The sequence below is a fragment of the Podarcis vaucheri genome (assembly GCF_965113315.1).
Source record: "Podarcis vaucheri genome assembly, chromosome: 7".
Taxonomy (NCBI): Eukaryota; Metazoa; Chordata; class Lepidosauria; order Squamata; family Lacertidae; genus Podarcis; species Podarcis vaucheri.
The window spans coordinates 7,490,543-7,503,504 of NC_138765.1; the positions used below are offsets into that span (position 1 = coordinate 7,490,543).

At 48.1% G+C, this 12,962-nt stretch overlaps 1 protein-coding gene across 1 annotated transcript in view; it reads right to left on the reverse strand.

Moving 5' to 3' along the window:
• Positions 1-10,616, reverse strand: part of RASGRP4 (RAS guanyl releasing protein 4) — a 38,151-nt gene extending 27,535 nt beyond the window's left edge. The window contains exons 1-3 of the mRNA XM_082231435.1: positions 10,374-10,616; positions 2,530-2,732; positions 277-396 (exon numbers count right to left, since the gene is read on the reverse strand). Coding sequence (XP_082087561.1) covers positions 277-396; positions 2,530-2,732; positions 10,374-10,396 — 346 coding nt within the window. The 5' untranslated portion in view covers positions 10,397-10,616. The remainder of the gene's footprint in view (positions 1-276; positions 397-2,529; positions 2,733-10,373) is intronic.
• Between the last annotated feature and the right edge of the window lie 2,346 nt (positions 10,617-12,962).

Below are 12,962 nucleotides of genomic sequence, written 5' to 3' on the forward strand. Positions count from 1 at the left end.
TACTTGCTATCTCTTCAATGTAAATCAGAGGGTTTTGTAGGGAACTCTCATGGGTTAAGAAGTAAATGCACTGCCTTCGACCTTGCCAGAGGTTGTTGACTCTGGCAGTGGCTAGCAGGGGGCAGGGTGATACAGAGAACAGTACAAAGTGCCCCACTCCTGAAACCTCTTCTCCCTCGCTGCAAGATATGCTCCCTTTCCTCTGAGCATGAGGAGGGCCTGGAAGCACGGACAAGGGCACGTTTTCGCGTTGCGGCCGAAGCAGCTCAGTGCTACCTCCGAAAGGATATGAAGCAAGGAGGAGGCGCGCCAGCTCTGCAGACGATACCACCCAGCTGTGAGCCGTCAGGGTCATGTTCACCATGAAGTCGCTGGTGCAGAGGTTTCCATCCAAATCTAGAAGGGGAGAGAAAAGGGTGAGGCTTACCCAATTGAGGGCAGGGGGGAGAAGAACAGGACTGGAATTGAAGGGGGTTTGTCAATCTGGAGGATGGTTGATATCGCCCCAAGATACAGTAACCTCACCCCACTGGGTGGTGTACCTGGATAATACTCCAAATGGGTCCAAACTTCAATGTCTAAAACTCCTGGAAGAGGACAAGGATCTAGAGAGCACGCTAAGGGTGGCCAAATTCTGTGCGTCTGCCATAAAACGTAGGGAACAAGCTGTACTACCAAAATGATTAAGGTTTTAAATGACAATTTTGGGTTATATTTTAGTGATCAAGATTTAATATATATTTTCAACTGCCGCTATCTCAGAATTGTCTCTGTTATACCCAATTGCAATGCCATGTATTCCTGTTGTGTTGTATGGTTTTCCCGATATTGTAAGTGAGTCAGAACTGGTCTGTGACCGTAATAATAAAATTCATTCATTCACCTGTGGGTATTAGCCAGATCTGTGACCCTATGACTACAAGGCTAGCATCTATAACAAGAAACGCACTGAACCAGTCCTATTAGTTCCTTTGCAAGATAATGGCCTTTGCTGGCCAGCTAAGTACTGCCATTTACATGTCCAAAGAGGCTGGCTTGTTGCCGTAGAGACAGGTGGATAGGCCTTTCCCCACCTCACCTGGCCAGATGCCACAGCATCCTAGACTCTAGAGGAAGGCCAAACAAGGGGGGGGGGAGCTGTGTGAGAGTGAGTTTTGGCTGGTGCTGGAGAAACAGAAGCATGTCTTGTTGCAGGAATTTATGTATAGGTGTGGGGGGGGGGTTGCCCCTCCAGCAGATATCATGCACATGCAGCCCATTACCAAAAATCAGCACACTCGCTTTTGTGACTTTTGTGATTTGTCTCCACAAAACACTTCTTCACAGTTTCTTCCTGCCTATTCAAAGGGCCTTTGCTGCACGATACCAAATGTAAGAATTCACTGATAAATGGATCTATGTACTGGCTCACTGGGAAAACTTCAGAAATTCATATAGACAGGTGAGCTCAGCTGCTCAGCAGCCCCTCTGCCTGAGTGATAATCCCTGGCATCCTGATACCCGAGTGCCAGACAGGTAGCCATTCCAGAAGTAACAAACCCAGATGAAGACCAAAGGGTGTGATTAACTTGGCTGGGAAACAGGGAAATATAAATATCTCGTTTGTTACACTTGATGGGTGTTTGGTGGAGGGCAAGGAGAACCACGGGGCAGGGTCCAGGATGCTCAGATTACGGCCACCAGACCTCCCCTTTCATGATGTAACCGTGATGTATGAGTGATGTAGTTTGGGGGGTGTAACATGGGGATTAGCAGCTAATAAAAGTTTGGGTTCTCTTTTGTTCGGGGCTTCCATCTTGTTCCACCTTGTGGCAGGAGGGAGTCCTGTCGCGACAGCCTTCAATCAAGACCAAGCCTCCTGGCTGCTGTTTTGCCCTGGTATTCCTGGCTGGTGTCCTTGTTTTTTGTCCAAGGGAGCCCTCAGATTTCTCCGTTAACAGTCTTGACCCAAAACTTTTGACAGGGAGGCAAGTCCTGTTGGAGTGTTAATGCCGCAAGCCCCTCCATCCTATGATCAGGTTGTGTGTGTGTGTGTGTGTGTAAATAAAATCATGTATGCTACAAATATTACAGTATATTTGCAAGGAAACCAATCCCTGGGGGTAAACACCGGCACCCTGGAGTCTTTGGCTGTTGGGGTTCATGCAAAACTATCACAAATGTGTTGGGTGTTAGGTTGTTACTGAAAATGCAGTACAGTCAATTAAACAACATTAAAGTACTGGTACCCTCTTGTTTCAACATTTTTGAAATTTACTCAACTCTGACAGAGGGAATATTCTGGTTGAAGGAACCAAGGAAACTGGCTTAGAGGCAGGGGGGGGGGAAGAGAGGCTGCCCAGATATTCTTTTGGTGGTCAGACTGGGAATTAAGTCCAAAGCCTTTTCCCTCTTGGTGGCTGGAACGCTACCAGGTTCCTTCGCATCAGGGGACTCCAGAAAAAGTCACAGCCGCCCCACCAAACGCCTGGTCCAGGGGAAAGGCCCCAATCCCTCAACCGCCCCTGCCTTTGCCTCTCTCTGGTTTACCAAAGGAGCGAAGGCATTTTTCGATCAGTTCATCCAGGGTGCAGGATCGGTTCAGATCCCCCAAGGTGATGGAGGCCAAGGCCTGGTTGATCTCCCGAGGGTTCGGACAGGTCATCCGCCGCCGACTCTTCCGTCGGGAAATCCTGCCGGCACCTGGGAGGCTGCCGCCTTCTGCGATGCTGGGGGCTTCGGCTCGGGATTTCCTGCAAAAGAATACTGTTAAGTTGTGGGTGAACATATCAGACGACACAGCAATTCTTCAGACAGCTCTTGTTTATTCACAGGCTAGAACAGAACTGAAGGGTTCAGCCAGCTTGCTTCTATAGAGCTCCACTACAACGCAACAGTAACCACTTTCTGTAACTATCCAATCACTGGAAGTCACTTTCGATCCCTTATTTGCATATGTGGACCTGAGTGAAAACTATCTACAGTATCCCCCTGCTGGCCCAGGGTGAGAACCTCTGTACATAACAAATACAATTCCCAAATTGACCAAAGACACGAGCTTCAGGGACGTCAACGGCAGTTGTTTTTCGCCCCCAAGAGAGACAACAGCAGCTGCTTTGAGGTGTAAAAGGACACACACATCCGACCTCCACTGCAGCTGGTAAAACGGACAAGCTGTCCAATTCCTACTACCCCACTCTCGGAGGAGCCTCTCTGTAATAATAATAATAATAATAATAATAATAATAATAATAATAATAATAACAACAACAACAACAACAACCGCTCAGAGCGGCTAACATCAAATGTATAACACATTAACATAAAATCAGACAATCAATTAAAATACATCCTCAAATCAGATCAGGATCAGAATAAAATCCAATCAGATGGCAACCGGAAGATTAGGGTTGCGGACCTTAAATGCTCCCCAGGCCCCACTGTTTGTGCTGAACTTATATGGGCCTGTGAGAAAAATTGGGTGGCCACTTTCATGCAAGTTCTTATGAAAGGGGAGAGACTGAACCCCGACCAAAGGCCTGGCAGAACAGCTCCGTCTTGCAGGCCCTGTGGAAAGATGCCAAGTCCCACAGGGCCCAGGTCTCTTGTGACAGAGCGTTCCACCAGATTGGAGCCACACCCAAAAAAGCCCTGGCTCTAGTTGAGGCCAGCCTAACCTCTCTGTGGCCCGGGACCTCCAAGGTGTTTTTATTTGAAGACCGTAAGTTCCTCTGTGGGACATAATAGGAGAGGTGGTCCCGTAGGTACGAGGGTCCTAGGCCTCTGCATGAGTCCCTGCATGAGCAGTGCCTCTGCATGAGTCCCTGTTCTGGGCTTGTATTTTGCAAGCTGCCGTGTGGTCGCTTTTGCAAGGGAATGTGGGGTGGAGATGCATATGTGAAGGGCCCATGGCTTTGCGCTGTGTGAATTTTGAAAACAACAACAACACCAAACCTTTGCAGGGTGTCAAAACCTAGTTAGACCTGTTTTAAAATTGGCCGGGGAGGGAACCCTTCCCCAGGCGTGGCAGCATCTGCCTGCAAAATTGGCAAGCAGAAGAACTCTTGCTGGGAAAAGATCAGTAGTGTTATAAGAAAAAAAAATATCCTTTTTCCTTATGGGTTACCAAAGAGCCTGTACAGAGTCCTTATGTAGGTTCTCTATCAGTAGGAGAAAATAACCGAGGCCAACCAGAGAATATTGAGAAGCAAAGCAGCTAGCAAGCCTGATATTTATTAAAGCTGTTGCAACAGGGTGCTCCCCTCACACGCAGGAGGGATGAGGAGACCCAGAACATTGGTGTGCAAACTCTTATACAGCGGTACCTTGGGTTAAGAACTTACAGTGGTGCCCCGCAAGACGAATGCCTCGCAAGACGGAAAACTCGCTAGACGAAAGAGTTTTCCGTTTTGGAGGTGCTTCGCAAAACGAATTTCCTATGGGCTTGCTTCGCAAGACGACAATGTCTTGCGAGTTCCTGCGGGTTTTTTCCACTCCCCCCCTTTTCTAAGCCACTAAGCCACTTATCAGCTGATCCGATCAGCAGATAAGCCGCTAAAAGCCGCTAAAAGCCGCTAAAAGCCGCTAATAGCGCTAATCCGCTAATCCGTCAATGGGCTTGCTTCGCAAGACGAAAAAACCGCTAGACGAAGAGAATCACAGAACGGATTCTTTTCGTCTTGCGAGGCACCACTGTAATTCGTTCTGGAGGTCCGTTTCTTAACCTGAAACTGTTCTTACCCTGAAGCACCACTTTAGCTAATGGGGCCTCCTGCTGCCGCCGCACCGCCGCTGCACGATTTCTGTTCTCATGCTGAAGCAAAGTTCTTAACCCGAGATACTATTTCTGGGTTAGCAGAGTCGAGTCTGTAACCTGAAGCATCTGTAACCCGAGGTACCACTGTATAGACATTTGAAATTGCCTCCCCTGTAGCTCAAGACCACCCCCAATACATCATACATACATCACAGAAGGGGCGGTCTACAGCAGAAATCTGTGTGTGTTGTTGTTCTACCAGCAAAGGCTTGTGTTGCATTGGGTAAAAGGCAACAAACTTGGTTCGCCAGAGGCACACCAAAGCAAGTGATCTGTATACCTTTTTTTTTAGGGGTCTGGCTTTGCCGCTCACTCAGCTCGTCTCAAAATCAACATCTTTTGAATTCTAAAGAAAGTGGGTTCCTACCACAAAACATTGCGGCGTGGGTAACTGTTAAGTTGTGGGTGAACATATCAGACGACACAGCGATTCTTCAAACAGCTCTTGTTTATTCACAGGCCAGGACAGAACTGAACTGAACTGAACTGAAGGGTTCAGTCAGCCTGCTTATATAGAGCTCCAGCACAATGTTACTGTAACAACTTTCTAAAACTATCCAATCACTGAACATCACTTTTGATCCCTTATTTGCATAACTATCTACACTATCCCCCAGCTGGCCCAGGGTGAGAACTTCAGTACATAACAGTAACCTCAGCCAGCCATGTCCTTGTCAACAAGCGTGTGAAGTCCTCTTATTCTGGCTTTAACAGCTGCAGATAAACTGGCCGGCTAGACCTACCATCTTCATGTCCAAAGAGGTGGGTTCTTTTGCCTCCTCACCTGGATGGAGGCCATGAAATCCTAGGATGGAGAACAACAGGCCACAGGGTTGTGCTCTCTGTGCGTGAGAGAGTTTGGCTGAGGCTGGAAGCTGGAGACACAGATGCGTGTCTTGTTCTGTGCAGGACCCAAAGCTTGCAGCTTCCTTGGGGACCTCATGGGCTAAGATCTGTTGGAGTGTTAATGCTATGAGCCCTCCCTAAGCTCAGGTTGCATATATGTGTAAACAAAACCATGCATCCTAAAGACATCACAGTATCTTTCTAAAGAAGGCCACTGACCTTGATGGCTTTAAAAGAGGATTAGACAAATTCTTTGGGGAGAAGCTTAAAAAGGTAAAGGGACCCCTGACTGTTAAGTCCAGTCGCGGACAACTCTGGAGTTGCAGTGCTCATCTCGCTCTATAGGCCGAGGGAGCTGGTTTTTGTCCGCAGAAAGCTTCCGGGTCACGTGGCCAGCATGACTAAGCCGCTTCTGGCGAATCAGAGCAGCGCGCGGAAACGCCGTTTACCTTCCCGCTGCAGTGGTACCTATTTATCTACTTGCAGTGGTGTGCTTTTGAACTGCTAGGTTGGCAGGAGCAGAGACCAAGCAATGGGAGCTCACCCCATCGCGGGGATTCGAACCTCTGACCTTCTGATCGAAGGGAGAAGCTTATCGATGGCTAACTCTAGCCATATAGGCTCTGTTGTTCCTCCACAGTAGGAGGCAACGACGCTTCGGAATACCCGTTGTTGGAAACCACAGGAGGAGAGAATTGCTCTTGTGGTAGAATCCTGCTTGCTGGTTTCCCACAGGCATCTGATAGGCCACTGTGATAACAGGATGCTAGACTAGATGGGCCATTGGCCTGATCCAGTACGGGTCTTCTTATGCTATTAAACCAAAGCCCAAGTAAGCGCTGTCCCTGCAGTCTCTCGCTGGTGCATGCAACAACATTCAAACAAATGCAGTACAGTCATACACTGGATTGCAGACACTTCAGGTTGCGATTTTTCGGGTTACGGACTCGCCGAATCCCAGAAGTACCAGAATGGGTTATTTCTGGGTTTCGGCGGTTGCGCATGCGCAGAAGTGCTAAGTTGCGCTTTCCGCATGCGCAGAAGCGCCAAATCGCAATCCGCGCATGCGCAGCGCTGCGGGTTGCGAACGTGCCTCCCGCACGGATCATGAGCATCCACTGTACGATACAAAAGGGGGGGGAGGTATTGCTGCTTCCCGGAATGAGGGTTCAACCTTAAAAGTTTTCACTCTCTCTCTGCCCCCCTCCTGCGTGGCCCTCCTGCCACAGTGGTCCAATCAACTGCTCGCTAAGAATTTATCCTCATCCTCCCCACCTCGTTCTTGCAATCCTCACTTCCTCAATGAGCAAAGGCTTGGACTTCCGCATTTCCCACCTCAGAGCATGCTTTCCCCACCCTGGTCTCTTGCATTTGAAAGTCGACCAGCCATCCAGCGACTGTACTTGGAAACCCAAATCTATACCAAGAAACTTCCTCCTCTTGCCCAACTTCCTTGTACGCACAGAGCGTGTGAGGTCCCCCCCCCCCCGCAAGACCTCTCAGCGCTCCTCTCCGACTTTGTCTGCAATATCTCTCGAGTGGGGAAAGATCTCTCGCTCTCTCCTGCTTTGCAATCTTTCCAAACTCCCCTTTTGTTTTCACCTGCCATGTGTGACCACAGCTGCTCCTTTTCCAACAGCTGAGCTTGCTGGATCAAAGCACCCACACACGTACTCGGCGCATGGAACTGAAACGACACCATGCAACCCACCCGCTTCCGGATTGCTAGATTCGCACAGCACGGGTCTTTTACGAAAGCTAAGCTTCCCCACCCGCTGGTAGCAAGTTGAGACACCGCTAAACCTGAGCTGCGAAAGCAGAGCTATGCAAGACCTCGCAGCTTCTGCGAGTCAGGCAGACGTTCAAACGTCAGGAGTGGAATAAATATGAGCTGGATGAAAACAAATATTAAAATGCATGTCCTGGTTTTCCCACAAGTCAAATGGCAGCGACCACAGGGCAGGCGGTGCAAGTTTTTTACACACAAATTGCTGTCAACAGTCAGAGGACCAGAGCTGTGGATCCCTCAAACGATCACAAAGGATCAGGGAGCGTCAGTTTCTACAGACGTTTAGAGTTTATGCAATGCTCATAACAGATTCTGCACAACACCATTGGCACCCCAGGAAACATTGGGGTCCAAGCTGGTGTACTTTGTAGTTCCAAATCAACTACAATGGTACCTCGGGTTAAGAACTTAATTCGTTCTGGAGATCCGTTCTGAACCTGAAACTGTTCTTAACCTGAAGCACCACTTTAGCTAATGGGGCCTCCCACTGCCACTGGACGATTTCTGTTCTCACCCTGAAGCAAAGTTCTTAACCCGAGGTACTATTTCTGGGTTAACGGAGTCTGTAACCTGAAGCGTCTGTAACCTGAAGCGTATGTAACCCGAGGTACCACTGTACTCTATTCCAAACTTAAAAATGGAAAGTGTAATGCTAGTGGTCAACAAAAGAGATTTAAAGACTCTCTCAAGGCAAATCTAAAAAAAAAAGTAGTATTAACACCGACAAATGGGAAACACTGGCTTGCGAACGCTCCAGTTGGAGAACAGCCTTTACCAAAGGTGTCATGGGCTTTGAAGACACTCGAACTCAGGACGCAAGGGAGAAGTGAGCTAAGAGGAAGGCACGCTTGGCAAACCCTCACCATGATCAATTCCCATCCAGAAACCTATGTCCCCACTGTGGAAGGATGTGTGGATCCAGAATTAGCCTCCACAGTCACATACGGACTCACTGTTAAGACCGTGTTCATGGAAGACAATCTTACTCGGCTACGAGTGTTCGCCAAAGAAGAAGAATTTGTAACACCCCTATTCTCTGTCTCCTAAAGGTAAAGGGGACCCCTGACCGTTAGGTCCAGTCATGGCCGACTCTGGGGTTGCAGCGCTTATCTCGCTTTATTGGCCAAGGGAGCCGGCGTACAGCTTCCGGGTCATGTGGCCAGCAGGACTAAGCCGCTTCTGGCGAACCAGAGCAGTGCACGGAAACACCGTTTACCTTCCCGCTGGAGCGGTACCTATTTACCTACTTGCACTTTGACGTGCTTTCGAACTGCTAGGTTGGCAGGAGCAGGGACCGAGCAACGGGAGCAAACCCCGTCGTGGGGATTCGAACCATCGACCTTTTGATCAGCAAGTCCTAGGCTCTGTGGTTTAACTCACAGTGCCACCCGCGTCCCCTTTGTCTCCTATCAGGCCCTAATTAATCAAGTTAACTGTCCACAAGGATGCTCAATCTGGTACCTATTGAAGAAGATGCACACGCAGCCTGCAATCCACCCCCCCCCCCAGTTATTCGTTCCTGAATCTCACCCGAAACCGAATGCCTTTAGGGAGGTATTTTTATATGCAACGGCTGCAGCTCGGACTTTGGTGGCAAAGAGGCAAAGGGGTGGAAGGAAGAAGAAGCCCAGACAATAACAGATTGGCATAACAAGCTACAAGAATTTGCTGAAATGGCACAGTTGACAAATAGCCTGGGAGACAATTCAAAACAAAAAAATTATGGAAAAGTGGGGTATAAGATATACGGTATGTTCAAAAATACAGTAAAAGTTCGCTATCTATGTTAGCATTCGTTTGACGTTGGAGAGAGACTGAGTTGAGAAATAAGACCAAGGGTACATATTGATATAGGAATGTATTGGCTAAAATGTAAAGAAATATACAGTAATAAGAGTACATTCATTTGTTAAAAAGGAATATACAACGGAATAGACAGGAAGTCCAAAGTGTTGGTATATATATATTATTTTGGAATAGTTTTTTGCCCTTGTTTTTTCCTTTTAGTATATAAACATTGTATACATGTTGAAATTTATAGTGTAATAAGCCTTGTGATGCAATATGATGATGTTTACCGATGTAACATAAGAACTTTAATAAATGAATGCAAATCCTCCTCTTTGGATTTTAAAACTGGACAGCTACATGTGTTCCTATCCAATTTTTTTATTTTGCTATGTGGCAGAATACTGCCCCTTCCCGGAACAGAAGATGACAGGGCTTGGTCTGTGGGCAGGTCCATAGCAGACCAACTCCGTGTTACAAAGGTGTCTGCAAACGTGATATGAAAGCCGGCAACGTCAACACACCAGATGGCAATCCCTTGCAGGTGACCACAGTGCCTAGAGCCAGTGACCAGAGGAGGAATGACCACTGGAAGGAGGGCAGAGAGAAGAAAAGCCATGGCACATTTGCAGCAGCACAACTGGACGCCATCATTTGCCCCGGCTGCAACAAAACATGTCTCTGCTGCATCGGTGTCTTACAGCCACAGCAGGCGCTGTAACTCTCCAACAGTTTGACTTCACCAAAGCACGCTCTTTAGTTGTCTCCCGAGACAGACAGATGCCAATCAATCAATCAATCAATCAAAGGGATGGATGAAAAGTCCCCACAAACCCAGGGCCACACGCACAGGGACGACTCACCTCCTGCCTCTTTAGCCGTTGCAAGACAGGAAGAAGTTCAACAGAGATAGCACAGCAGCAGCCCCCACAAAAAGTTGGCAACTTGACAATACCTTGGGAAGGGCAGCATTTCACCTGGTGGCCAGGCGCTTGTGTGGAGTTTCCAGCAGCGGCGATCAAAATTAGAACGAAACATGCCCCACCAGGAAATATCAAATTGGCTGAAATTTCCCCAGGTCACCATGACACAAAACAGGAAAATCCCAGTGAGTAAGATGAAGAAGGAGCGGCAGCTTAGTAAAGTCTAGCTTACCTCTTGCTCTCTCGTCGGATCATCTTCTTCCAACCAAGTCACCCTTTTGGTTCTCTGTGGGGCCGGGGGGTGGGGGGGGCTGAGGGCCTGGGGAGGGGGTCCTTCTTGCTTTCCTAGCTGAAACCTCTCAGCCAGGTGCTTCTGGGCTCAGCCCCAATTGGGGCAAATGCAAGCAATACGGGAGAACGTCTCTTCCAGACCGCAGCACAGCTGAGTCAAACAGAACTGGTTGATTTTATGCTGATGTGCGGTTAAAAGGAACTGAGCTGCACATGTGATTGTGTGTGTGTGTGTGTGTGTGTGTGTGTGTGTGTCTGAGCATGCATGCGAGCAACAGATAGTACAAACAGGACTGAACGGTGTCAATGTTTGCGCTGCCACTCCAAATCTTCCTTTTTTAAAAATAAAAAAAGCACATTTGACAGCTGCGCAGCAGGCAAGCATTCAACGGGGCTTAGTCTGGCAGGCAAAAGAAGAAGTGGCCCCATGGCTGCACTTTCATGCTGAGGAAAGCTCCACCTGATGAATTTCGGCCTGCCATGCAGCAACTGGAATCAGAAAATTGAGGAGGGGGCAAGGGAGAATGGCAACTCCCAGTGCTATTCAGAGGTGGGAAGGGGAGATTGGGGGAATGCAAAGTGTCCCCCCTTATTACCCCAGGAATAGTTGCCAAGAATTCTGTCTTCCATAAACAAACACACACGCTTGTTCCAGATCTGGTTAATGATTCTGGAAGTGTACCTGCTACAGAGGCGGCTACTTGCTTTTTCAGGCCGAGGGCCACATTGGCTGGTGGTCAGCCTTCCAGGGGCCGCATGCGAAAGTGGAACTGGCATTAATGTCAACACGGACTGGCAGCAGCTGTCCAGGTTTCAGGCAGGTGTCTTCCGCAGCCTTGTCAGACGGGCAGAGTACAAATAATAGTTTTTTATTTTTATTTTTATTATCTGGAGATGCTGGTGTGGAATAAACCTGGGACCACCTGCAGATGCTCTAAGCACTGAGCTACCGTATTTTGTGCTCTATAAGACTCATGTTTTCCCTCCTAAAAAGTAAGGGGAAATGTGTGTGCATCTTATGGAGTGAATGCGGGCTGCACAGCTATCCCAGAAGCCAGAACAGCAAGAGGAATTGCTGCTTTCACTGCGCAGCGATCCCTCTTGCTGTTCTGGCTTCTGAGATTCAGAATATTTTTTTTCTTGTTTTCCTCCTCCAAAAACTAGGTGCTTCTTGTGGTCTGGTGCGTCTTATAGAGCGAAAAATATGGTATATCCCTTTGCCAGCGCATTCAGAGACTCAAATGCAAATGGGCCTCTTCCCCTTTTATTTTTTTAGATTTTTCAGCCATTAAAAAAAAAAATACAACGCTATGCACCCAACGGAAAATCCAAGCATGTTCCTCCATCAAAATATCTGGTTATTCCAACTCAAAACATAATCAAATCCAGGAAACGTTACGGTTTATTAAGAAGAAGAAGAAGAAGAGTTTGGATTTGATATCCCGCTTTATCACTCCCTTTAAGGAGTCTCAAAGCAGCTAACATTCTCCTTTCCCTTCCTCCCCCACAACAAACACTCTGTGAGGTGAGTGAGGCTGAGAGACTTCAGAGAAGTGTGACTGGCCCAAGGTCACCCAGCAGCTGCATGTGGAGGAGCGGAGACGCGAACCCGGTTCCCCAGATTACGAGTCCACCGCTCTTAACCACTACACCACAGTCAAGAATTATAATTATTTCGCAGCAAAGCTCGCCATGTTTCCAGCTGGCCTCTGGGCTTTCTGCAGCAGCCTGATTTGCAGCCCTGAGCAGGTGAGAATGTTTTCCTCAATTTGCCAGGAGAGGTTTCAGCTGGCGATCTGGTTTGAGCTGCTGAGAAAGGGACATGGGATAGTGTCGGCGCCCCCATGGAATTTAAAATATGAATTTCAGTGTTGGGGGCAGCACTGGTTTCTATCCAGGCTGCAATTATCTGCTCTTGTTTCTTTCGTTTATTACCCACCTTTGCAGTAAAGGGCCCAGGGCTGATCTAAAAAGATAACACAACACAACTTTGCCCCCCAAACCACACATTACGCCATTCATTTCCCCCCTGAACCCCTGATTCCTGTACCCCATTTCCATCACTGTAACACTCTCGCCCAGGATTTGGGACGGGGAAATCCTCTGTCCTTCCAGTTGTGCTTGAACTCCAGTTCCCATCAGCACCGGTCAACCTGAGCAATGATCAGGGATGATGGGAGTTGTAGTCCATCAACATCGGGAGGCGTAATTGCAGAAATTCACTTTTGCCGACCCATCTTTCCCCTTAAGGATTCAGCTCTGTCTTTGGGAGAGGTCTGTGTTCCTTTAAATATTGCCTGGCCTCCCAGAGCGAATTAATAAATGAGACAATTTGGTTCCCAAGCCCCTTCTTAACTTTTTCTCTTTCACCAAAGAGAGGTTGTTGTTTTCCCCCCCACTTAGAGGTGGGGAAAGAACGTTATTCAGAAGTAAACGTTTCCATTTGATAATGGAGAGATTTGTTGTGGCTCGGAGAGCAGCGTAGATCAGATCTTGCGACGTGAGTTTAGGCCACGCGTAGATGGGAAAT